Here is a 27918-nt window from a genome sequence, read left to right as displayed (position 1 = left end):
GCTTCATTGTGCTGCTGTGCCCGAGCCAGCAGCACCGTGCCACCCACGGCCGTACCGCTCCCGCCCCGTCGGTGCCCCCCGGCCGCGGGGGCTCGGCCGGCTCCGGGCCGGGGCGGGTCCTCCCGCCGCCGGGGGGCGCCGTGGGGCGCGGGCGGCGGGGCGGGGCGGGGCCCGCGCCGCGGCGGGAGGAGCCTCGGTGCCCGCAGGGAGCGGCGGCGGCGGCGGCTCCTCCTCGCCAGCCATGGGTGAGCGGCGGCCCGGGGCCGGGCTGGGTGAGGGGCGGCGGAGGGGAGGAGGGGGCCGCTCCGCCCGCCGGGGGTAGTGGCTGCGGGGCGCGTTGTGGCGGCGCCCGCACGGGCGGAAGATGTCCGCTGCGGCGGGAGCGGGGCGGGGGGCGGCCCGCAGGCTCGGGGTGGGGGAGGGGTGGCGGCCGTGCCGAGGCGGCCGGGGGCCCCGCGGGCTGTCAGCCCGGCCGGGGGCCCGGGCGCCGGCGGGTCTCCCTCCCTCTCCCCGTCCCCGTCGCTGGGAGGTGCGGGCGGCGCTCATGGAAGCCAGGCGGTGTGCTGGTTTCGCATCGTATGCGTGCGCTGACCACCACTTAGTAGGAAACATGCCCTCTGAAATGCTGAATCTTGCGGTTTTTTAAAGAAGCAGGTGAAGAGAAGTAGCTATATGCAGGTAGATCACGCTTTGAAAAAGACCTAAAATGCGTTTCCGCCTCAGAAGGACCGGGCAAGCGGGCTGACGATTAAAAGGACGTTAGACGTGGAAGTCTGTCTGGGGAGCGTCAGCTCCAAAAGGCAAAATGAGGTCACCTGAAAAAGGAATTCGTAAGATGCCTTTGGGGAAATAAACTCGGATGTGTAGCAAGAGAGCGCTGTCCGCCTGAAGTCTGAATAGAAAAAGGCTTTTTCTACAATAATGTTTGTGTTTAGTATTGGCAATAGCAAACCTACTGGAAAAGCAGCAAGTCTGGCAGGAGCTTTCCCGACAGAAAGGCTCCTGTTGTTGCCAGTCTCCGTCTGTTCCAGACAGGGGTACTGGTGCTGCTCTGGGTGAGCTTCGTTCAGTCGCCGGTGGCTGAGCGGGCAGGAAGTCAAGAGACAAACTGGGCAACTGTGACTGCTAACTGGGTAAATTTTTTGCCAGAGCACTGTCGCTAATTGTCTGCTGTGTCTTCTGGCGTCCTTTAGAGTTTTCTGTTGAACACTGGTAAATCGAGAGACTATAAATGTAGCTTTTAAGGTTATCTCGGGTAAGTTATTTTTTTTCCTGGAAAACTGAGATAGATTCTGTTGTATGGTAATAGGGTAATTTGATATTTGGCAGACAGTTAGGGATACAGAAAATTAGGAAGTAATTTTCTAAGTTTCTAATACCTGAATACCTGAAGCTGTGGTGTGCAAGAAATGAGACAAGTCATTTCATTGCTGTTTGAGGAACTGAGAAAGTATCTATCTGCTACAATGATTCGGGTTTTTTGGTTTTAATATATATATAGTCCTTTATGCTTTCTGATGTGCAGAGAGATGAGGTCTTATACCAATGCTCAAATTTGCAGAGGAAAGAGCTCACAGTTTTTCTCAGACACAAATCTGTATAGATATTTTGACATCTGTGTCTCGATTTCTTAAAAAGATGATCTGTGTTCTTCGTTTGTTTGTTTTTTACTTTTCTAGTTAGATTTAATTGCAAATAGCAGAAAACAGTAAATCATCAACTTTTTTTTTGCTTCTTTCCAGGGTACTTTGATCACGGTGAATAAACGGAGGGTTGTTTTGTCTCTGTTTTGGTTTGGCAAAAGAGAGGGTGGCCTGAATGTTTGAACTGCTTCCTTACAAATGAAAATAAACTAAGAATCTCCTAAATACTCTGGTTTCAGTAGCAGGAGCTCTAAGAGGAGGAACCTTGTCCATTCTGTCAGATTAGGATGATTTTAAAAAGCTGTGGGTTTTTTTACTGACTAGATTTAAATGTATTTTTGTAGTGTGCATTTTGTAAAGTTTACCAAAAACGTTTTTAAGTTAAAGCAAAATCCTTAGTTCTTAAGCTTTCCTGTGTAGAAAATATTTTGTAGCTATATGAAAACTGAAATTTCAGTATGTAATATGTAATATTTTCCTGAAACTGCTCCAGGTTTCCTGGCTGAGACTATGTGCAGCCTAAGAAGGAATGCATGTGCTTATGTCACCGTGAAATTAAGACTACAGCAGAAAGTGGTTGTAAGAAGTATGATGATGTTTCTGTAGGCAGACTGTAATACACCAAATAGATGCTTACATTAATAGGAATGCTGCTTTGATACCGTGGTAAGGGCACTGATTGCTGTTCTGCAGCAGAGTTTTTGAGGGCAGCATTGATGCCTGTGTTAATTTGCAGTTACTGACTGCTTCCAAGATGTACTGAGACAACGCAGTACCTGAGAACTGATGTTTCCAGCCTCGTTGTTTTATTCACCTGTTAAAACAATGTAAGATCTGTAAGGGTGTTTGTTGGAGTGGATGCTTTTCTGTAACATAGAATCATATAATGGTTTGGGTTGGAAGGGACCTCAAAGATCATCTAGTTCCAACGCTCTGCCATGGGGTTTATAGCACTGACTAAATTCTTCCTTTGAGCTTATCTAGACTAAGATAAGTCTTTCTTTGAACAAGGCAGCTATGAAGCATTTCATTATTTTGCATCTCTTCTAAAGCTTGAACTGTAACTTTTTTTTTTTCTTTATTGTCTTAGCTGTAAAGGACCCTACAGCTGTAGAAAGAGCAAATTTACTGAACATGGCTAAATTGAGTATCAAAGGACTCATTGAATCAGCTTTGAGCTTTGGCCGCACTCTGGATTCTGACTACCCACCTTTGCAGCAGTTCTTGTTGTGATGGAGCACTGCCTGAAGCATGGCCTTAAAGGTGTGGTAATTGCTCTAGTTGCATATTTCTCATGCCCTTTTTCTTCCATTCTTTCTTGAATGAGGTAAAAATCGAAGTGTGTTTTGTTGCTTTAAGAAGTGAAGAAAATATGTAAATTGTCAACTTTTGCAATTAATAGTTTCATTATTAATACTTCCCAACATATATTTCCACATTTGCCACTTTTTCTTTTGTATACCATTTGTGTACAAAATGGGATTACTACAATTGCATGTATGTGTATATTTTTAGCTAGTCATCCTTTTTTTATTATTTTGTTCTAGCACAGCAATTTTATGTTCGCAGCAAAGTAATTTGGAAGATGGCTTTGGATACTGGTGAACTGACCAGTGTAGCAGTTACCTGGTATCTGGAAGTCTAGGCTTAGCACTTAACCCTTTCGTCACACCAGCTATTTTGAAGGAAGCTGCTCCAGCAATTTAACTTAATTCAGTTACTTAATTTTTCTTTTCCTAGTAAGAAAATCCTTTCTGAGTTACAATAAAACCATCTGGGGTCCTCTGGAGCTTGTGGAGAAATTATATCCAGAAGCTGAGGAGATAGCGGCAAGTGTCAGAGATTTGCCTGGCCTTAAGTAAGTAGTACTGGTAAAATACAGCAAGAAAATGAAGGACCTGATGGAGAATCTACGGGTGTCTCATGATTTCATTTGGCATTAATCAAGCCTTTGAACAGCTAGCACATGATATTGGAGGGCAGAGCACAGGTGAATCTTGCTAGCTTTTCATGTTCTACACAAAACAGCTGAAAAACTAGTATTTTTATGTTCTCTTCTGATGTTCCTAGGAGAAAAGTTTTCTGAATGGTGGACAAAAACGGTGCAAAAGGAATAGGTTGTGTGTCAAACAGTCGGCAGTCTAGAACTGCAGCAAATGTGAATCTAGTCAGCAAAGGCTATATAAAAACAAAAGGTAGCATACTGAAGATGAAAGTAGTAGGCAGCTTTTCAGATTCTTGTGTGTAGGGTCCTTCTCAGAAGTAAATTTATGCTGTGAACTACAATCTCCTCCCATTCCTCTGCACTTGTTTTTATATGTAGCTTTATGATTGGCCGTATGTTAAATTCCAGAAGGGTTTGGTTACATTGTGGTTGGTATATGGCAGCATGCGGGTTATAATTTATAGCTTTAGAACTTAGGTAAAGGACATAGGTATATAAATTATTATTTACTCTTGTATCAGGCCAGGTGAGATAATACCCTTTGTCAAGTGTGTTACACTCTTCCTATCCTGATAGGCTTGGTTTTGGGGTGGTTCTTGCGTTTATGTGCTTACCGCTTCTGAGTGTGCAAGCACTAGAAGAGGAGGAGCTAAAGGTCCAGATTTAATTTGTTGGATATTAGTGTTTGCCAGTTACGTACATTTTCATGTTTTTTGAATTGTCTTTCTAAGATACCACTGAATTTGTAAACAAGTATGAGTTAAAGCTGGAATTCAGTACGTGTTGTGTAGACCCAGAGAATAGGATTGTGAAGGCAAGCTTGCATGACGAGCTTTAATGGATGTTTGGTTACTTTTCTCACAACTTCTCTGAAGAAGTGTAAGCAAGTTGCAGAAAGGAGTCTGAATTGTTGCAGACGTTCTACTTCAGCTAGAAACAGGACGTTCAAGATTATATTTACAAGAACTGTCAGGTTGAGAAGAAGGTACTTAGAGAAAACAGCACCGCTCCTAAAAATTCTTTCCATGCTGCTAGCCGTGCACCGTGTGAGAACGAAGCATGTTGAAATACAACAGTGTGTAGAAAGTGGCATGTTTTCACTCTCTGAGCAAACCAGTGAATTTTATTGTCAGGCTCTTGTGCTTTCTCTGTTCTGACTCTTGCCAGAGTCTTCTCCCAAGGCCAGCTGAGTGGATCAAAATTTTTCTGATCCTATCCCAAAGCTTGAAGTCAAAGCCTGGACATTATGGCTTCCCAGACTGCATTGCTCAAATGATAGTTTAAAATAGCCTTTTTGGAATACCAGTTGCTATACCAATAGACTGATAAGATGTTTTAGACAGTTAATTAGCTGATACGTTGTTGATTTGGGACCGTTTGTCATCATGCCCTTTTTTTCAGAACGCCGCTGGGCCGTGCCCGCGCCTGGTTACGGTTAGCACTGATGCAGAAGAAAATGGCTGACTACCTTCGCTGCTTGATCATTCAGAGAGATCTGCTCAGGTAAACAATTAGATTTGGTTTATGATTTATTTTTAGAAGTTTAATCTCCTGAAAAAAATATTATTATTTTCTACTTGCTACATTTTTAATGTATCCTTAGTGTAGCAAGGTGTTGCTTCTGGCCTGCGGGTTGGTTTCCTCCAGTCCTCAGGGTAGAGGGGCCACTGCTGCCTCATTAAGATTGAGGGCTAGCTGATGGGTGAAGAGATGTTTCCTCCCCATCATGTAGGTGGGCTTTTTGCAGTGTTCCTGACTGTTCTTTCATAGATCAGGGTGACGGGGAACGGTGCCTGCTGCATTCCTCCGCTGTGCAGAATATGGACTAGAAACCTCTGGAGAGGAGATGAATTCACCCCTACCATATGCATGGTTTCTTACTGAGCTACTACTGCGTGGAGGACTATTGCCTTGAGCTTTCCTTTTCTTTCCCAGTTCTAAAACTAGCATGGCTCTCTCCTAGTATAACTTCTCCTTTCTGATGGGATAGTTGAAGCACAAAGGGAAAAAAAACTTGTCATCTTGATTTCAGTTCTCTAACCTTTTAAGGCTTTTCTTGTATGCCCGGATAATGCTGGTATGTCAGGATGACATTGGTGTTTACCTTTTCGATTGAAAGCACGGTTTGTTTCATAGAGTCTAAAACATTATTTAAAAATGCAAGGAGGAGGAAGTAAATATTGGTGTTATGTTTTTCAGTGGAGTGTTTTTCTTTTAAAAAACTTTTTAGCATTTCAGCCTTCTCTGTTTCTCTTCTCTTACCCATTTAATATTTTACTTGGCTTCTTTAATTTCAAGCATGTGTTCGTTAAAGACCAGACTTCTTTTTTTGCACAAAGTAAATTTTTTATCATTCTTTTTTTGCATTCTCTAGTGTTTCTTAACAACATAAGGATTGTCTGACTCAGTGTGGCCAAACATCCATTTGTTGCCATATCCTATTCAAAAGTGGCTGATAACAAGCATATAGGGAAGAGCCTTTTTTGGTTTGTTTTGTTTTTTGAAGACAAAGTACATCTTGCCCCCCAAATTTCCCAGTCCTCCAGCAGCTTGTGGCTCAGATTTCTGGAGCCAAAGTTAGTGCCTTTGTTTTTAATAGCCTCTGAGACAATCTATGCACTTTCAATTTTTAAATATTTTTGAGGTGAAAGTATGGGCAGACCCAGTTCATCATTAAGGATGTAGGAGTAAGGCTAAAATAAGAGCAACAGTTCAGATTTAGATACCACTTATTGTTAATTTATTGCATGTAAATATGAATGTACCAATAAGATGCAATTTTCTTCTTTAACAGTGAATTTTATGAGTATCATGCGGTAATGATGGAGGAAGAAGGAGCAGTTATTGTTGGGCTGTTAGTTGGATTAAACGTGATAGATGCCAACCTGTGTGTGAAGGGAGAAGACCTAGATTCACAAGTAAGTCAATACAGGTAAAGTAATGTATGTGCAATCTATAAGATTTTTATGTACAGTGAATTTTGTTACTACGGAGTTGTGACTTGTTGTAAATCTTAATAGAGACTGTTCAGGGCGTGATCCAGCTCCTGGATCAGTGGGGCTGTTGCATTAACCTCGATATCAGTTGGGTCAGGCCTTTAGATGGTGATAATTGTCAGAGCGCAGCTTTGCTTTATGCTTCGTCATCAAATGGATGCAATAGTAACAATGCAGAATTCTTTCCATCTTAATTGCATAACTTTTTGTTTTTCTTTGTGGTTCCATGATCAGTGTATCCCATTCAGTTCATTTATTGTTGTTCTGGAACATAATAAGAATGTTTCAAAGACCTGAAACAAAAACCTGCTTCGCATTGTGTAATAAAAGACCTTATAAGAGGGTGAGTGCTTTCAATCTGCAAAACAAGACTTAGAATTCTTCCTCTTTTGCAAAGTGCTTTGACTTTGAACTCTGATCTTTTCCAAGAAAATATTGACGGATTCTTTTTAAAGGCAGATGCACACGTATTTATAAATAAACATAGGCTGTGTCTAGTCCTGGCTGTTTTTTTTTCCAGCTGCTTTGTGGAAAAAATCGTAATAGTTTAAATGATTATTACCCTATTTCAGCATATATCTGATGAAAAAGCAATTTCTATGGCAAAGAAAAGTTATAGAAAAGTTATAGCTGATATAGAAAAGTTATAGCTAATTGGGTATGTGGACATTTGTTATCTAGGTCACTTGGTAGCTTTACTGTATGAGGGGAGATAAAACTTGATCTGAGAAGGTAGGAGTGACTGTCCAGATGAGATTTTAGGTAATTCTGTTAAGAGCAGTGTAAATAAGGCACCTTCTCAGAGAAGCCAGAAGCAGCAAGTTGTATTGAGCAGAAAGAGAAACTTCTGAAGGATGATGGAAGTCTCATCTGGGAGCATAGTTTTGGTACCTTAGAAGAATGCTGTTCGGTGGTGAAGTGTGTGTATGCACGGGTGGAGAGTCAAAACAAAGTAATTTTTATAGAGATAACATTTTACTTTTTTTATAGAGATAGTACTTTGCTTTAATAAGCAGAGTGTGTTTTTTAAAAAGCTTTTGAAAAAGAGACTTTTTAGAAAAGATATGGAAAGAACAAGTAGCAGACCATCATAGGAAACAGATAGGAGAGCATTGTATAAACCAAGGAAACGTTAGACTTAGCAAGTTACTTGAATTCAAAAGCTAAAGGGAGCTCAAGGAGGAAGCAGTAGATCGAAGAAATTGAAATATTTTTGTGAAGAGGCTGCTAGAGACCAAAAAGGAAGGGTTTTGGTAAAGCAAACATGATTAAATACTTTTGTTAGAGGTTTGTGAATAGAGTTGGAAGCAGAACTCATGGTAATGTTATTTATAGTATATATGATTAAATTACAATTGAATACAAAATAAATTAATTAGATTCAGATTTAGCAAGATTTAAAAAAAATGAATGCAGTTGAGTTGGCACACCTGGGAATTAGCAAATGTGGAGATGTAGTGTTATTTGGCAAGGAATATTGAAAAACTAAACATGGGGAAAACTGATATCAGTTTGGGAGATGAACTGTGATAGGAAATCAAATGAAACACTACAGACGAATTATTGCAAGTCTGCTCAGTCAGTGATGGGGTTGAGTAGTATCTGATAATTCCCCAGATGAAAGTCTTCCTGTAAGTTCTTGGCTAATCTCAGTCATCTTTTCTTTGGGATTGGGTACATTGTTATTTTTTTTGAAAGGTAATATAATTCTCAACAAATACATGAGTCTACACTTAAAAAAAATAATAATCTTGTGTAAAATGTTATGGTTCAGTTTTTTGAGCTTCTGGCTGAAACTAGACCAATCTTAAAAAGGCTGATGTAACTGAGGTTTTAGTAATTGTGTAGACACAAGACTGTGAATGTCAACAGCAGTGATTTGTATGATATGAGACTGTGTACGTTTGCTTTCCCCTAGGTTGGGGTGATTGATTTCTCTATGTATTTAAAGAGTGATGATGACATTGGGGGCAAGGAAAGGTATGTCCTCACAAAATACCTCAGATTTTGCATGTTAATAATTATTTCTTGACTGGTGCCCTATTCTTTGTAGAAGTAAGTCAGGTTCCCTAAAGATCAAGTCTTTGATCTCACCGTCTTAGGAAAAATGGCATGCTCCATTGTTCTCTGTTCCTAGTTAGCTGGAAGAATATTTGCACTCTGAAGCAAGGTTCAGCAATATCACCTACTTCGTCTGATGGACAGTATTAGAGGACTGCAAGGCGACAGTGACAAAGAACCTGCTAACCTTTAAGCCTTCAGCTTGGGATTTAGTCGGTATTTCAAAGAACCTGAGTTACGACAGAGTAAATAAACATATTTTTTCGTTTGAGACTGTTATGTTTCACATAGAGAAATTGTTTGCAGTTAGACTTTTTTTTTCTTGTATCTCTCACTGGTGTCACAACATGTAAGTTATTAACTTTGTGATTGTGAGATGAAGTTGCTTCCTTTCTTTTTAAAAAGCACAATTAAGATGGACATATGATAGATATGTAGTGAACTATGTACTGAAAATATACATCGGTTTGTTAAAGCTAATTCTGTTATGTGCTTGCTTTAGAAATGTACAGATTGCTGCAATTTTGGACCAAAAGAATTATGTTGAAGAACTAAACAGACAGCTGAAGTAAGTATTACTTTGAAGTATGCGTGTCAGTCCAGGCTTACAGGTAAAACACCTCTAATACCTTTTGTACAAAAACTTTGTGAGAGAGAACTTCAGAGAACGGAGTGCAAATTCTTCATGTTTAAACTGAAGATGTAGTGAAGTTGGAAAAGATAGACTCTTCTGGAGAAACTCAGGAAGTCTGGGTTTTCATGCTTTTGTTTTTGACAATCAGAACCTTTATTCTTCAAAGAAACGGAAAACAGCAGGCCAAAACTGATCAAGGCCCTTACGATTCATAGCTTCAGAGGAGTGGAAGGCTAGATCTGGATTTTAACTGTGTTCTATTTAATGGTTTTCAAAAAGTATTATTGATTGTTCTGGGTGAATCTACATATTTTTATTTCTTTGCCTTTTGTAATATATTAGTTTGTAGCTTTAATGCCTAGGACCAAAACTGAATAGGTTTATTGCTTGCTGGAAGCTACTTATACGTTGTAGGTTGTAGTTCCTGTAGAAAGTTTTCGGGAAAGCAGCCTTTCCTCCTTGCTTTGCTGGATGGAGCAAACCTAGTCCACCACTGTGTTTGTTACTGTACTAACAGAAGTACGGCGATTGTAATTCTCTGAGGAGAATTGTACAAAATTAAACAGTGCAAGGAGTGGAAAAAAAAAAAAAAAACAAACACAAAAACCAAACAAAACACAAACCCCCCACAAAACCTGAACCAACAAACCCACAAAGAACTTCTGTAGAATCTGCAGTATAGCTGATCTTCTTGATCCCTTTTTGAAATTTAATTGTTGTTTTTGTTTGGTGGTTGGTTTTTTTTTTCATTTTTAATACTGGTAATCTTGATCATTAGTTACTATATGGCTACTGTTGGGGTAAAGATATTCTGATTTGACATTGTGTCAGTCACTGAGCAGAAACCTTTGACAGGACAGAATAACTGAGCGAGTCAAGTATGAGCAAAATTTAAGTAAGTTAAGGAGGAGAAAGGAACTATCACAATTAAGAATAGTGGTGTTTGATGATAGCTGTCATTATCAGGTGAGCCCTTATATTTTGAGTATGTTCTTCTACACTGGTTTATGCACGGAATTACTTGCAAATCAGTGGTTCAACAGCTGTGCTGTTTTGTTTCAGGTCAGCTGTTCCTTTCCACACATGCATTAATCTCCTCTACCTTGCCATTCTTAATGAGCTGGTAACTTCTGAGGACACCACAGTAGAAGTACGTGGAAAAGTAAATAGTGTTACAGAATAGGTTTTTTTAATGTGTGTGAAGTGTAGCCTCAAAAAATGTGCTTACAGCAGAAATAGGCAATCAGATAATGGAGAAAGCCTGGATGTAGTTTGATAGGATAAAAAAACACAGAGTAATAAAAGGGAATAAAATTCTGATGAGACTTATAAATGAAGTCAAGAAGCATCAAGAAAGAGGTAGCCTGAGGATGAATCTCAAAAAAATGAGGAAAAGCAAATCATTTTGTAAAAGAAATGGGTTTTGGAGGGAGAGAACCTGGAGAATGATTTAATTATGTGGGGGAAAGAAACCCCAGAAAATTGTAAACTCTCTTTCAAGGGAACTCATTAAACGTTTGGGTACAATATAGTTGTGAGGCCAAAGGAAAGGGAGAACACATGTCAAGTCACAGGCAGCCAGGAGTTTAAGTGACAAGATGACACTGGGAGTTGGAAAGAAGTATATAGACTAATAGAAGTATATAGACTAATTTTCTTACATTTAGGAAAACCTAAAATAATGGGAACAAACCTTTTAGCACTTTACCATTAATCACTGTACCTCGCATTAAAGCTTTTGAGCTTGGTTGAATGAGTTTTGATGTAATTTTGAATAATGTTTTTTCTTTTTCAGTAGCACAGTTAGCAGTCTACATGCAAGAGTTGATTCACTGGAGAAATCAAACACTAAACTGATTGAAGAGGTATTATTTTCTTTTAGTAATGTGTAATAGATATTAGTTATTCTCAAACACTATTTTTCTAAATATACCTACATTATTTATGTCTACATAAATTCTGTATAATGTGTTCAGATACCTTTATTTTGGCTTGAAGAAAAGGTGCAGTAGCTGCAGGGATTTGAAGTCAGCTTGCCTAGGTAGCCCACAGCATCAGTAAATTAATTCTGTAGGACATCACAATTTCCCACTTTGGACAAAACCAGAAGAGAAGCCTTTCTTAATGCCAGCTGTCAGTCTGATTTTGTGCAGATGACTAGTCCATAATGGATGACACCAATTGCTATAAAGAGGCAGAAAGTAGTTCATCAAGCAATTTCTCTTACCATTCTCAGTTTCAGCCCAAGGATTTTCTTACTTATTTACCATACCCTTATATACAGTTTTTAGGCCTACCTAGCTCTGGTTTTGTATTTATATCCTGTATTTCTGGTTGTCTTTGATACTTGATTAGATTCCAATATAAATATTTATTAGAGAGAGCACAATTTTTTTTAATCTGAGCTGCTTGAGAGATATAATGAAGTGGAAAATTGAAATGTCTAAATTCAGCTGTTGAAGGGATAGCTAGCTCACTCTGGGTATTAATGTATCCAGGTAGAAGGAAAACATTTTTTCTGAGTGTCAGTTCTCAGAGTATTCTGGTTCCTTTACAGGCCTTCAGCCCAACTGTCCACTTATTTTGATCTGCTGTCTTATAATTCTGACATTAGGGTATATGCTGTAGGGCCCACTTGTAACGTTTCCTCTTTTGTGAATGTGCTTTCTTTTCATCTGGGAGAGGTTTTCATAGGTAAATTGCTCCATATGATATATTAAGATGTCCAAAGAAGAATAAAACTGGATATATTTGAATCCAAACGGAAAGAAATGAGGAATATATTTGAATCCAAACGGATGAGGAAAGGGAATTGAGGGTCTTTGAGTTTCTGCTTTCTGCAAAGACAATTAAACCTCTGTTTGAGAATAGCGCAGAGAATGTCTTGGTCTCGCATTAATCAGAATGTTTGTTTCTTCATTTCCACTCACAAAAGTGGTCACACTGTTTTTCCTTTTTTTTTTTTTTTCTTTTCTTTTCAGTTAGCAATAGCCAAAAACAATATTATTAAACTTCAGGAAGAAAACCATCAATTAAGGAGTGAAAATACTCTTATTTTAATGAAAACACAGCATCATCTAGAGGTAGGTTAGCTTTACCGCGTAGTAACATAAAGTGGTTCATTGTCATTTACATGTTCTTACATTGCAAGTTGAAGTAACCAGTTGCAGGGCCAAATCTAACCCAACTTTTATTAGGGAAAGAACCCGTTAAATCTGGGAAGCTTTATAATGGCATAAATACGTTGAAGTTATAGGACAATAGATTGGTTTATAACCATATGTGAATTGTGTAGCGTTTTTCCTTGTGTTCTATTTTTTCTTCCTTTTTTCCTTACGCTGTAAGCTATGTCTGACAAAATTTAAGGCAATATTATCTGAAAATCTTGTCAAAATAGCACGTATTTTAGTTGGCAAACTGTCTATTCTGACCTATCTCATTATATGGAATGTCATTTGGAGTAATCATGTGTACAATTGCTGAACTTTTTTTTTAAGCATGATTTGTAGCTCCTTATGGAAGTTCTTGTAGGTGTTTTACAGGATAATTGGTAAAAGCACAGGTTAAGCAGATGTTTGGATTGCTCAGTACTGAAACAGTTGTGTAGCAGAGTGACTTGCTGAAGGAGGACTGTACTGCAGGACAGACATTTATTTTGTGACATTTACTCAACTCTCATTGTAAAACTGATGACCATGTAGCAGAAACAGCTCGTTCCATGTTTACTGTGCTCAGAGAATATATTTTTAAGTTTGTTTGTTTTTTTTCCCCCCACAAGTGTTAAATTTATGCTATTAATTGCTAAACTTGTGATGAAGAAAGATAGATTCTCTATATCTTTGTAGGCAACGAAAGTGGATGTTGAAGCAGAACTTCAGACGTACAAACACTCCAGGCAGGGTTTAGATGAAATGTACAATGAAGCACGTAGACAGCTGCGAGAAGAATCACAGCTTCGACAAGTAAGTGGATTCTAGGATTACTAGAATAATTAGTGGATTTCTAGGATTACACAGCACTTCTGGAAAAGGTTGTACTTGAGAAGAGTCAGTATAAAAATGTTTCTAGTTTTGCTTTTGCTGAGCTTAGGTGCTGCCTTTAATTGACTCTAATCACCTTTTCTCTAACTGCCTGTAATAAAAAGCGTTTTTTAACAGAGCAATCAATACATCAATATTTCTGTAACAATGTTGCTAAAGCATAGTAAAGAAAATATGGGGGTTTTGAGAAATTTTTAGGTAAGCTGTTAGGATTACTGTATGCTCTGTATATATGCTAAATCTTTCTTGTGAAAACAGAAATCCTTTAGTTCTATTTTTGTAATTAATACTTAAGTAACTGCAACACTGGCAGGGTAATTTGTGTAATGTGAGTTGTCTTCTTCCAAAGTTAAAAAAAAAAAAACATCAGTCAATAAGTATGTAAGAGTGTAATGTTTATGTAGTGGATAATTTGCAAAGTTAAAGAGGGGCAAAATTTCTGAAGTGGTGAAATAGGTGGTGCTGCAAGTCTGTCAGTTAGCTTTTGTCATTTTCAAAACAGAGATAAAATGTTGCATAATTATTTAGTTATTCTGTGCTGCATTGTGCTTGTGCTTTATAGGATATGGAGAATGAGCTAGCGGTTCAAGTTAGTATGAAACATGAGATAGAGCTTGCCATGAAGTTACTGGAGAAGGACATCCATGAGAAGCAGGATACCCTCATAGGCCTTCGACAGCAGCTTGATGAAGTTAAAGCAATTAATATGGAAATGTACCAAAAGCTGCAGGTAAAGAAACAATCTGCTATTAAACTGATGAAATGACTTTGATAGGAGAGAGAGAGATGCATTACCGTTTTGTTTAGTTAAATACTGCTGTTTCCTTAATTTTTGGTTTCTTTCCAGGTCAGCTTGTTGTTGAAACGTTACTGAAGCAAGCACAATTTCACCCAAAGCACTTCTTAAGGCAGTCCCTTAGTGCTAGTGGGTTTATAGAAGACAAGAGCGTGACAGTAAGGTCATGGCCTAATACAGGCTATGTGGAATAGACAAAGTTAATTGTATATCTGGTGATAATGACACTTTTGGGCCTGTGTTGTATAAAAAACCCAAGAGAATCTAGGCATGTAGTGAGGAGTTAAAGAGGAGATGAACTTTCAGAGTAAGGAAAGGCATTTGGAAAACAAGGTTGTGTTAAATGGAAAAAGCTAATTACAGGATTTTTTCTTTCACTCTGATAACAAATTAAGTAAATTTGCAACAATGCAATGCTTCTTTGGGGGAACATGGATCTGAGACACCTAACACACAGTTAACACAAATGACCAAACACCAGGGAAGTTTAGCAGTTAATTATTTATCCAGAAAATAAGTTTGATTTATGTAAGAAACGATCAAAAACAGCACAAGAAACCAGTCAAATCTGTGGCAGAATGAGGGGAAAAAATCAGGATGCTGCAGAGAGATAATTGAGATGATAGACAGAGGATGTTACTTTTCCACCTGCAATTGTGAGGAAACTGGACCAGAGGAAGACAAATATGAACACAGCTGGAAAGAAAAATAAGAAGACAGTGTTCTTCAGTATGTTAGGATCTGTAGGGCCTTGTTTTTATTTTAAAACTGTACTTCTGGGGACTGTGGGTAACACTGATTTCACTTAGTAACATTCAGACCCACTTCTTGGGCAGAGTGAAACAGTTGAGTCATGCCTCGTCTCTGCTGTCTAGGGACCAGTTGACAGTGTTGGTCTGTAATAGCAAGGATAATGCTCTACCTTTTGTTTGGGTCTTCAAGCTGCAGTTTTAACAGCTCTGCAAGCAATCAAAATTTCGAAGTATGTTAGTAAAATGCTTAAAAGATTTAGACACATATGATAGTTTGATAAGAGTTGGAGAATCTTAGTGATTTCCAGGACTAAGCATCTCAGTTCTTTATTGGTAAGGTTCTAATGGGCTACTTAAAAAGATGATCAGTGAATTTAAGTTGACTTGCAAAATGATTAACTGAGAAAGGAAAGGAAAGTGAAAAATGTGTATTTAATAACTTCTACACTAGCAAAGTACAAAACTACAAATTTGCTAGGCGTAACATTTTAAGTACTGTCAACTACATTTTTTAGATGGGAATGTTTACAAAGAATCAAATCCTGAAGCCATTTTAACAATTTTACCTTCAGATGTTGAAGAAAAAAAAACCCATGAGGTAACAGTGTAATATATACCTACTTCAGTTTTAACCTTTTTTGTAACACAGGTTTCTGAAGATGCTATGAAAGAAAAGAATGAAATAATTGGTCGATTAGAGGATAAGACCAATCAAATTAATGCAGCTATGAAACAACTAGAACAGAGGTACAGGCCCATCTTTGTTTTTCTTCATTCATTCCTCCATCCCCTTACATTTTACTACATTCCTACACAGTTGCCACTGAAATGTAACTTTCAGTTAGAAAATTTAAAAGAACCTTTCTGAAACTTTAACTAGCACTTTACGGTTTGTTTTGGTTTTTTTTTTAACAAATGCACTCATTTTAAATACAAACTTAATCTTTCATTTTTCTTCCTCCACTGTTTTTCTTCTGGTCTTAGGTTTTTGTGCTGATACAAAAAGTTATTCTTTCCCCTCTTTCAAAATTCTGATTCATTTTTACCTCTTTTTTTTTTTTCCCCACCTGAATGAAATGCAATAGAAACCGAAGCATTAATCTTGCTTATACTTAAGCATGTGCTTAATATAAACATTTAATGCCTTCGTGGATCACTGCTGTATTTGCTGAAGCTATTAAAATTGTTGTCCGTTGCTTCGGAAGTATCATTATTTTCAATCATGCAATGAGTTTTTACACTGAAAGGTTGAAAAGTGAAAGACTAAAATTCCAATATATAAATTTACATCATGGTTAGACTGCATGTATTACATAATATTAAAATGTGATTCATATGTTTTAATTTAGTGGCCTATATGCAACATTGATCTTTTTAATTGTAAAATATAACATATCCATAAGCCCTGTCATATTGGTGTTTGACATGTCTTTTTTTTTCATTTAACTCTGATTATGAAAAACATGGTTATGTATTAAAAGAATTAGTGACATGAATATTCTTTTATTGACATCCTTTTTTCCTCTTTTTTCTTTTTCTTTTTATCCTTTATCCCAATTTTTGTTTTTACTGTTTTGCTGCCTTCATCTGTCTTTGATTTTTGTTCACTGCATTCATGAAGTGACAAAGATCTGTTAACTCAAACTAGGACTATTGCAATGTCATTCATCAAATGTGCCAGCAATGAAGCTCAGCACCAGTATAAACTTGTCAAAGATATATCATTCTGAAAGCTCCTCCAGATCTGTTGTGTTTAATTACTAATTACTGATAAAATACAACTTAAGAATTTTAAAATTACAACTTTAAAGTGGTATTAGAAATCCTGCACTGTAACTGATCGTAGCTGAGTTCTGTTTTGTTTTCTGAAAGAACATCATCTCCGATCTCACTTTACCCCCTCAAAAAAAAAAAAAAAGAAAAAAGTAGTAAATTATTGCACTATTATTAAGCAAATGTAAGCTAGTTTTCTAATGCTATTTAATCACTTCTTAATTGTCAAACAAAGTTTATTTTAAAAGGTTAGCTATCTTTACTTTGACTGTACATTTTTACGACTTTTGTTTCTAATCTAGTGATTTTCCCTATTCATTATGCTACTAATAGATTTTAAAAGTAGCCCTTCTGACTAGTATTTCCCTTCTCCCCTACTTATTTCTTTCCCTTTTAGGCTGTATTTATCCCAAAAGCATGCTCTCTGTTGAGTTTTTTGATTGTAACTAGCACTGTTTTCTTAAACAGCGTGACAGGAGTTTGGGAGAAGAGGGCTCTATCAGAACAATGTATTTAAAAAAAGAAGGTGGTGTCAATATATATGTTCAGTACGTACAGTGGAAGAATGACAGGGATCAAACAGCTAAAGCACAATTCCATTTTGCTGGTGTCGTGTGGGGTAAAATATTTTCGTGGAGTTAAAATGTGCTTGGAACCTGGATTTGGATGGGGCTCCATTATATATTAATTAATTTTATATTAATTATATATAATATAACTCCAAGGTTATATATTACCTTATTCCTGGGTTTGGAATCAGAAAGAACCTATAACGTAGGGTGACTGCTAAAAAAGAAAAATAAGTATCTCCTGTCCTCCAAGAAAACCCAAATCAGAAACACTGAATAAAACACCAGGTAGACTACAGCAGAAGCGGGAGCGTTGACCACCTCACGGTCATCTGTGCAAACAAGCATCTGCCTCAGCGTTATCCGCATGGCAAATCCTGCTGAACTCGGCCCCGCGCAGCGCCCGCCTGAACCGCGGCGGTGCAGGTGGCCTTGCTGCTAGTCTAGAGGGTGGTGTTGGCCAGCACGTTTCTTGGGTAGCCAGCTCCCTTCTACCTTGGTTGTGGAAACTACGCTGCTGTTTAATTTGTGATTAGGGAGGGGTTTAACTTGCTCTTGGCGTTACTGTCTTGTGTAGCTTCGTTCAGCTACCTTTGCCTGGTGAATTGACCCTGCTTTTTCCCAGTATTCTCCTTTCCATACATGTTTTGGCCCTCCGTGTGCTACCATTGCAAATGTGACTGGGAACATTCTTAAAACAACTGGTATAGTTGAATGAGACAGTACTACACGCTTGATAAGGTAGTTTAATTCCAGTCTTTTTTCACTTGTTTACTGGCAGCGTTTGGAAACTCCTGCTGGTGCGACTCCATCAGTTGAGGCACAAATGTAGACATATTGCTGAGTTCATTTCTTTTTAGCTGACATGGGTAGTTGTGAGTTACTCTGCATTCAGCTGGCAGCTGGGATGTGAGAAATCAAGCACAGACGGAGAGTATCACAGATTTCTCCCACCACTTGCCTGAAAGGCTCTTGAAACAGCTTTGTTAAACAAGATGCTGCAGGTGGGGGCAGGCAGCAGTATTTTACAGGCTCTTTTACTCTTCTGCCTTTTCATCAAGACAGGTGTAGCCCTGATATAGCACAAGTTCCATTTTAGTACCTTTAGTTTTGATACATTACATCCATCTTTGTTTGGACTGACAAGCTGACTATGCAGAGAGGAACCACAGTGAACTAATGGATTCCAAGGGGAGCGCTAGCTGGAGCAGAAACAAGCCCCTGGAATTCAGCAAGGAAAGATCAGATTAAAAAACCCAATCCCTCACTCCTTGATTCATCAGCTTTATTTATTTTGTCTGTAGTATGGAGCGATTTTAACCAGTGTAAGAATGCATTATTTTTAATACAGATTATTTAAATTAATTTAATAATATAATGTAGTTGAGGTAGTTCTATAGATGTAGTGGGACCTGTCAGGGTGTGTCTTGTATTAGGCTAGTTAAGTTGTTTTGCTGTCCGATTGCAGTGCTCTGTATTCAGCCTTATGCCTGAACTGTTTTGAGCTGCTTTTGCACAACACGTGCTCTGCCCTGTCGTAATGGGTCATTAGTACAAGCCAAGTGCTTTTACAGGATTTATTAAAAAAAAAAAAAAAGAAGCTTCCAAAAGTAAGACATGAACATATGCTAAAGGCAAAAAAAAAAGCATTAAGGTATATGCTTCAATTCTAAAATATGTATCATCATGCTTTGGCATCTGTTATTCATGAGCATAAAATAAAACAGTGATTACTTACAGTGATTACTCTCTTACTGTATGAAAAAACAGGAGCTAGTTCTCTAGGCATTGTATGGATTTCTCGTTTGAGTTTGTGAGCTTCCCCCAAACTTTGTTTTTATTTAGAAATGTTTCTATTTCCCCATTTTTCTTTTATTTATCTTCTTCACCCTCTACACCCTAGTTCTAGCTTCAGTTTTACCCAAAGTTGATTTGAATTACACCAGATTGCAGCAAGCAGAGAAGGCTCAAACGGAGGCCGAGGCCGAGGATGAGAAACTTAAACAGGACTATGTGAATAAATCTGAAAGTCTGCAGAAAGAATTCTCCCAGAAGGAGAAACAGCTGTAAGTATATCTTTCCCGTGTGGAAAAATATACAGCAGTAAACGTTCTACAAAGCAATATGTCCTGTGTCTTAATGCAGGCTGGTTGTTGATAAATGGTTTTGAACAGAATGTAAATACTAAAGACCTTCATGTTAGGTACTGGCAAAGTGGAAGAAATTATGCCATTCCAAGAAAGTCAAGCTACCTTTGGGTGCCTCTAAAATGGTGTGCAGCTTGAAAGGAGGGGGTAGAACAGCACTACTTTTTGTCTAAAAGTGCCAGCTTAATTTCCGAGGAAATTATCATAAGTGGGGGAAAATACGTAGTAGCGTAGTAGTAGTAATACACACTTTTAACAAAACCCACAAGTATTTAGTAGTATAAACTTAAACAGAAATGGCATAAGAACGGTTTAATTAATCAGGCTTATGAATGAGGTTGAAGTGGTTTAACTTACCACCGTGCAGGAAATAAAAACCCAAAATCCACTGGAACCATAAATACTAAAAAGTTATATAAAAGCCAACCCTCTACCATTTCTCCTGTTAAATCCTTCAGTACTGGTTTAAATTACTATGTAATGTAAAAAGCTCCCTGTAAGGGCAGATGTTTTCCCTGTTTGGAAAGATAACAAGTAAATTATTTAAGACAGGGCAAATCTGTGGCATAACAAGGATTGGGGCTTAAAAATTAGTGATTTCCAATCCAATTATTAGCCCACGCTGCCTCTCTTACAACTCTGAATGTTAATAAACTTGTTTAACTGTCATGACAAATGTTCACTTTACTACCACAGTCATCTTTGCAGATTTTGGCAAAAGAACAGTTCAGACCCCAGCCTTAGAATTCTGCAATTCTGAAACCTCAAGGTCATGTTCACTTCTGATCTTTTCCAGCCAGATGCTGAGGTAGTGTCCCAAAATGTAAGTCTTTCCTTTAAAAATGATTTTGGTTTTAAAATAGGAAAATTCCTGTGGATACTGTTTTTCCATCAAAAAACTTTGCATGGCTACTGTGTTGGCACAATTTCGATCTAGAGGTTGAGCAGTGTGCTTCCATCCTTTGGAACATCCATAACATTCTAAACACCAACTCTTCCATGAAACTGATAGTGAAATTCCAGCTAGAGTGGATCTGCCAGCAGAGTAGCCCTAATTCCTTTAACCAGACTCTGGTTAAACTAATAGAATTTAGATCCCTCTTTACGTTGAACCTCACCTGTGTAGGAAGCTCAATAAAAACAGTAATGTAAAGTCCTTTGTGAAGTCCTTCCTCCTTTAATTTCAGTTCTGTTCAAAGTGCCGTAAGCCTTAGGCTAAAGTAGAAGCTTCACATCTAGGGGTATAATATTAAATAACTTTTATGAGCACCAGAGGTATATGCAGTCATTGTCTGCATCACCAGTGGCAGTGTGGTTGGTTGGTTGGTTTTGTTTTAGAAACAGGCTATGTAAGGTTAAAGGGGCTTTCCCTTTTGCGTGTTTTAAAAATAGCTTGCAATTTTTTGGTCAGTCTTCCCTTGCTTATTTATTACAGAGGTCAGCTCTTCAAAACGATGCCATATTCTTGGTCCTTTAAATACACTTCTTTTTCAAAGTGTTTTCTAAGTGACAGTGTTTTGTTTTACTACTTACACCGCTGTCTAAAATGCTATGATGTGGATACATTATTTCTGTTTTAGAAAACATGTAAGTTGATCATTTGTTTATCACAATAATACTGTTTTGCACCCAGACATAAATCCATTTTTATTTTCTAAAAATGTGCACAGTGATTGTTTTTTTTTCTGGTTTACATATTCTAGGCTTCAGCTGGAAACAGATTTGAAGATAGAAAAAGAGTGGCGGCAAACCTTAGAGGATGATCTTCAAAAGGAAAAAGAAACCGTATCTCATCTGAGAATAGAGACTCAAGAAATAATTAACCTTAAAAAAGTAAATTCTTGACTAGTAATTTAGAATTTCTGCAAGTAGATAAAGATTAATGTGTTCTCAAAAATAGATTAAGCAAAAACTAGTATTTTTTTACTCTCTATTTAGTCTTCAGATCAGAACTGAGTGCTTTGAAAAAGGAAAAATTATTTTCTCGTTTTTCTTTCTCAGTTGTGTTGAAGACACTGTCTTCTCATTGTAGGACAGAAAGTGCTTCAGCTTTTCTGTTGCTTGGTATACATGGCTAGATAGTGTGGTTGATCTCTGCAATCAGTTGGTTTTATTTTCTTCCTGGAGAGGACTGCAGAAGCAAAAATGCTTCTTCTCTTGAGGTCAAAGAGAGTTTAATTCTGAGTTGTTGCTGTTGGAGTTGGATTTGAGAGTCTTAATAGAGAGTGTGATGGATCATTCACTCACTCGGCTTTCTCAGGAACATCAGCTTTGGTAGTGACAGTTTCCTAGGCAGTAGGCAAATAGAATTCTGAGAATAATTGGGTGTTTTGTTTTGTTTTTTCTTGTTTGTTTGTTTTAAGGAGTTCCTTAAACTTCAGGAAAAGAACAAGCACCTGAAAAGGATATGTCAAGACCAAGAAGCTGCTCTCCAAGAACTGGCATCCAAGCTGAGCGAGTAATTTCGTTATTCATGATTATGATTAGATTTATCATATAAGCTTGAATTAAGAAAAATAATAGGCTGGTGATCATGTGAGTTAGACTGTATACGACAGGTTTACCTAGCAGTTATCAAGAAGAAATATGTCTAGTTAGGTCAGGCCTGTTCATTTTTATTTTTCCCTGGTGGGCTGGCTGTGAAGTCACAGGCAATTATAGTGCTCTGAACAGAAAATCTTAGTTTAAAAGGGCCTGGGGCATTAGGAGTTGTTTTGCATTGGAAATGGTTGGCTGGTTTGCATGTTGTGGCGTTCCCAAAGAAGAACCCAAGTAGAAGATGGCAGCTCTGGCTCCAGCAGGACAGTGGTTATCTTTTTAAGAGGACGCATGCTCATGGGTTCCTTTCTTTGAAGAGCTGAAGACTCTCTGTATGACAATGAGAGGGCATTGTTGCTGAGTCTGGAGAGTATGCAAGGGATTACTTTGCCAAAAACCCTTCAGACTAGAGCAAGCAATAAGCTCTGAGCTCTCCTTACTGTTACATGTTGTTAAAGTTTCATTTAATGATCTTCTGAGTAGTTGTGCTGGGACTAGTGTGGACTTTCATGCCCCATAAAATGACTCAGTATATAGACTGTGACTCAGTCACTTCTGAGTGGGTTGACACTGGATGGCGGTGGGGAGGCTGGTTTCTCCATAATGACATCATGTTGTCTTGTACAAGCCCAGAGGTTTGAATCCTGGTTTTGTACCAGTGCTGTGTGCTAGCTTTAGGTATCTGCATGGAGCTGTGCTGGTACAAATTTCTCTTGTCCCCATGACCCCAAGCAAATTTACAGCCATTCGAAGGATTCTGAGCTCTTTGGAGAGAGCTTGTCTTTGTATAGTGCTTGGTACAGCAGGGCATGATACTGCTTCCATCTCCCAGATGCTGCTGTAATACAAAATACTGAAACTTCCAAGTACTTTGCTTATTATTTTTAAAGTACCTACAACTTTTAAAGTTGCTAGACCGTAACTGAAAATATGGAAGTTTGAAATGGCATTATCTTATCCTTCAGATCAAAGCTGAAAATAGAAGATATAAAAGAAGCCAACAAAGCGTTGCAGGTTAGTAGTATTTGGAGGAAAGAGAAATGTTTGTGTGTTTGTTTTTTTTTTACTGTTCCCATTGAAATTTTTTGTAAGCATGAGAAGACTTCTCTCCAACAGCAACTATTCAGAAGAGACTCATTGTATGACTTCCTCCAGTGGCAGAGAACCACAGACTCCCTGTAACATCACGGGGAAAAGATACTCAGTTGCTTTTGATTTTTCTTGTTTGATGTACAGCTATGCGTTCTGACACTTGTCTTGCAATGGTACGCCCTGCTATATTTTACCAAGTGTAACTGGGGCAGAACATGTAGCCAGCCGAGCTTAAATTATGCACTGCTACTCAGTGATCAATAAGTATTTGATCATCCTAGGAAGTAAGTAAACTTGTAGCACCAAAGCTGATAAAATTTGATCTCTAATGGCGAGAGGTTTGGAACTTTAAAGATATGCATTGAGCACTGGAGAGCAGAGATTTTGCCTGCGCGTGTTCAGTCACGTGGTACGTCACCTTGCGTACTATTTCAGTTCAAGCAAAGACGTCTGAAACTGTTTTGTTGAGCAGATTCCTGTTTTTATTAATTGATTGAGACAGAAGGAAGTCAACAGCTCTTGACACTGTCCTGTGGTGGTTGGTTGTGGGGTTTTTTTTGGCTTCCCTGCATCTTGGGGACTTGTTCCTATGTGATGGGCTGGGAAATAAACTTCAGCTCTGAGACTTGGATACTTTTCTGCTTTTCCCAGCTCAGCCATTCACCTTGAGCATGGTCTTTTTGCACCTATTCCTGCTCTGTCTTGTCTCCTATGGTTTTGCGGTGTTTTGGAGCAGTCTTGTACTGCTTTAGGGTGTCTTTGTGATGTTACTCTGGTCTCAGGGCATTAAATGCTGCTGTTGATTGGTCTTCTCTCCCAGAACCCAAAGTTTAACTTCATTAGATACATTTAGTTACCATATTTTTTTTTCTCCAGGGCCAGGTTTGGTTGAAGGACAAAGAGGCTACACATTGCAAGCTATGTGAAAAGGAATTTTCCCTTTCCAAAAGGAAGGTAAAACTTTAATGATATTTCTTCCAACTTGTTTACATGTATTGTGAGAAAAACATAATTATCTTAGAGATGCGGCATAAAATGTCAAAGTTCAGATGAATGCATAGTTATTTTTGAGATGACTTTCTAGTTCTTTGACATGTACAATGCAGCTGGGCCCTAATTTCAAAAGAAACACTGCCTTTAGATGAAGTGCCACAAAGGAACGTACTTAAATATGATTCAGCCTCCTGTCGTGGTTTAGCCTGGTCAGCAGCTAAACGCCACACAGCCGCTCGCTTACCCTGCCCCAGCCCCAGGGAATGAGGGAGAGAATTAAAGGGAAAAAGGGAAGGAGACTCCTGGGTTGAGAAAGAACAATTTAATAATAATGAGTGTGAGTGTATATATATATGTATAATGATAGTAATATATACAAACAAGTGATGTACAGTGCAATTGCACACCACCCGGTGACCAACACCTGTCTCGTCCCGGAAAATGATCCCAAATCAGGTAACTTTTGGGATCATTTGTAACAGCCAAAACCAGGACACTTACTTTGGGGAATCATCATCTCAAACGCTTGTCAGCTCTGGCACTGTTACAATTTGACATGTGTGGAAGTCTTTTTGTGTCATTTTTTATACAGTTGACTCAGAAAGTATGAGTTTATTGTTGTTTCAAAGTAAAATGTGATGTTAATTTCCATGCTGTATTAGTGTGTGCAGGAATTTTTATTTTACCTTTTTCTGTTGGATCTCAGCTGCCTGACGGAATCATCCACTGTCTTGAATATTATTGCTTATGTTATATTTTTATATAGCAGAGTATGTTCTTAATCCAGGGATTGAATGAAGTCTGCAAAGCATATATATGTATAAAAAAAAAATAAATATATATGGTCCCGTACTGGTATACTGAATGCATACTAATTCCGTGCTCAGACCAAAGAAGTGGAAGGAATCACATCTCAGATTGCTCTGTGTATATTGTTTGTTGGTCTCCGATTACCAAGTATATTTCCATTGTACATTTTAATTTTTAATCTTTCCCCTGTTATTTAGCATCATTGTAGAAACTGCGGTGAGATCTTCTGTAACGCCTGCTCTGACAACGAACTGCCTCTGCCTTCTTCACCAAAGCCCGTCCGGGTCTGTGATTCCTGCCATGCAATACTTATACAGAGGTGCTCGTCCAATGTGCCATAAGATCGTTTGACAGTGTATTTATTACCTTTTGGTATTTAGCTAAACCTGTAAAAACAAAACCAAACCAACTAAAGAATGTACAGCGCTATTACCAGAATTTCAGGTAAGCAGTTGCATTTTCAAGGTACTGTGGAGGAGTTACTTGTCTGCACCAAGTTGAAACAGAGAAAATGGGACCCGATGTAGAAAATGCAGGTGTGGAAAGTACAGATGACGATGTTAGTCTAACAGAGGGCTCAGAAGCTCTTTTGGAGGAAACGGGAGTTTTTAGAGGAGACTCAGCGTTAACACGTATGCGATGAGTATCCTAGTTGTTATGATGATCGTGAATCAGACGATTCACTTACCTGCTTTTCCAGGCTAGTCTGCAACGGGTCCGGTCTAATTCTGCTGCAGAACGTGCCTGTGACACGCTGCTGTGACGCAGAACCGTGCGGTAGCTAGTTGTAAATTGTGTTTTAGAAAGGTAATGTAATGCGATTAACGCAGCGGTCCGATAGGCTATTGCCAAACGTCGTGTTTGTTTACCGCCCCGTAATTAACAAGATTTGATGCATCCAAGAATATCACACTGACAGCTCTGTTGTTTGTAGTCACAGGCGTGAGGGGAGATTTTGTCAGACCAGTAACAAACGGTGCCTCGAGGCACTTGATGAGGGAAAGTGCATTTTGCTGAATTATTTTTTAAAAATAACTTAATTTGACATATCTGTGTTTCCACTAAAAAAAGATGTCCATCACAAAATTTTTGCTTGACGTTGTCTGTCACCTTGAACTAATATCTTTGCATTATTTTCACATAAGTCACACTTTCAAGCTTGCATACGTAGTCACTGTATAGCTCTGGAAGCAGAGTCAATCTGCCACCAGGACAGACTGGGATTAGTGCTGGTGACTGCATCCTTTCTCTGTTGGACTGAAAGGTTCTTTTTTTTTCATTTTGTCATCGTCTTTCTCAAACTTTCACAGTTTGTTCCTGAACTTTCATTTTTTTCCCCGAGCACTTTTTGAGTACCCCTAGGTCTGATGGTACCTTCTGCTGCAACGTAAATCCTTATTCTTCCCATAGGCAGACACAAATACGTCCTTTGATAAATTGTCCTCACTTCCACATGGCTGCACTGGGACCAGTCTGCCCCCTTCCCTTTAGCTGCTCATGCGATGGGGTCCTGCCGTGGAACCTCCACACTCTCGTCAGCGGGATTATTTGCCCAGTGCTTCCTTCAGCCATGGGCTTGGAATGTTCTTACTAACAGGAGAAGGGAGGCTTTGAAACAGGTCTTTTAATTGTTCCTGCACTTTGTTTAGCTTAGCTTTGTCTTTCGAGGGTAGGTATTAATATTCTAAAAGCTAACACAGCTGTTCTTTTTAACACCTCAGTGTAGTTGCTTATGTAGCTTTTGTAAAGAAAAACGTTTTTAAAATTACCTGATGTAACTTTTTGTAAAATACAAAATGAATGCTTGTAAATCTGTAAATAGCTTTTGGAAAAAAAAATAAATTTAACTGATCTGCAACTTATCTGTGGGAATAATGTCACTTTATTTAAATTTGTAACTCTGAGTATTTTATAATGACTTTTTCAAGTTGCTTAGAAAGTCTTTGCACACGTTGTGGAGCAGGGAGCTGCCCTGATGGTGACATAACGCACTGAGCACTGCTCGCATGCCTCCTGGAAAGCATTTCAGAGTGTCTTCTGGTGGGCTTTATGTGGGGCAGGTATGGAGGCAGTAGGGTTTGAGCTGGGACACAGATGATGCTGATCTGTACTGCTTTGATAAGCAACTTTTCAAAAAGTATGTAACTGAAGAAAATTTTAAAATTGGCAATCTTTTATAATAAAAATACAGTGCATTTCCATAACATGCAATAAATTTAATTTGTTACTTAACTGCGATCTTCTCCTCTCCGCTCTTCACAGCAAAGGCTAAAACACAACTCTGCAGTAATTAAAACCTCCCTTGCTGACTGAGCAATCTTCTTTCGGAGGTTTTCTTCTCAAAACCAATTCCTCCGCAATTCAAATGCTTGAATGGTTCAACGCTGAAGGCTGCTCTTGTTACAGGGCGAAGCGTTGCTGTGGAAGGGGCAGGACAGTCGGAAAGGATTCACTGTCCAGTACAGCGGAATTTCATGCATCAAGACTCAAGTTCAGTGTGCTTTTTGGTGCTAAAAAAATCACTGGAAGCCTAACTCCCACCCTGCTCTCCAAAGGTGAGTCTTAAACAGGCAGTAGCTGAACGCAAAGTGTACCCAAGGGAGATGGTAGAGCCGACAGTAGAGTAGAAACACGCTTCCTGTCAGCATAGATGTCCTCTACCTCACTGCATGGCATTTTTTCCTGCAACTGGACTAACTCTTGTCCTGACCTTTGTCTTTTTAGTTTTACAAAACATAGCAGCTTTTTCAACAAAAGACCAAGAACCCACTTGTTTTTAATAGCACCCAGTTAAAACAAAGCCCTGTAAAATCAAGGGTGTGGTGATCTCAAGTCACGTTCCCTCCCCTTTCTAGCCTGAAATATTCCATACTTGAAGAGCTTCCTCTGCCAACTGCCCTTTCAGCTCCTATTTCCAGTCACTTTGACACAAGAACACGTTCTCTAGTGAAATAAACTCCATTCTCCTCTCCCACAATAAGACATTTATTACATATATAACACAGTACTAGCAAAACAGGTGACAGACTTTCAATACCCAAGATCACATTTGACATTTTAAGGGAGGCATTGAGGACAAAGCAGTTAATTTGGGAGATCACACTGGCTCAGAAGAATAAATACCTTTTT

At 38.6% G+C, this 27918-nt stretch overlaps 1 protein-coding gene across 1 annotated transcript; it reads left to right on the top strand.

The window, feature by feature from the left end:
* The first annotated feature begins 234 nt into the window (after positions 1-234).
* RUFY2 (RUN and FYVE domain containing 2) lies at positions 235-26656 on the top strand. Its single transcript, XM_086616486.1, is given in 19 exon segments — positions 235-245; positions 2734-2865; positions 2868-2906; positions 3384-3501; positions 4990-5091; positions 6383-6506; positions 8503-8564; positions 9148-9213; positions 11075-11144; positions 12261-12362; positions 13125-13241; positions 13882-14049; positions 15517-15614; positions 19156-19275; positions 21060-21189; positions 21720-21814; positions 22860-22908; positions 23863-23940; positions 24987-26656. Coding segments are annotated over 19 exon segments (1818 nt in total). The 5' UTR covers positions 235-241; the 3' UTR covers positions 25131-26656.
* Positions 26657-27918: the final 1262 nt, after the last annotated feature.

The sequence above is a fragment of the Tauraco erythrolophus genome, chromosome 9, assembly GCF_009769465.1.
Source record: "Tauraco erythrolophus isolate bTauEry1 chromosome 9, bTauEry1.pri, whole genome shotgun sequence".
NCBI classification, from domain to species: domain Eukaryota; kingdom Metazoa; phylum Chordata; class Aves; order Musophagiformes; family Musophagidae; genus Tauraco; species Tauraco erythrolophus.
This window is presented reverse-complemented; position numbering and strand designations above follow the sequence as displayed.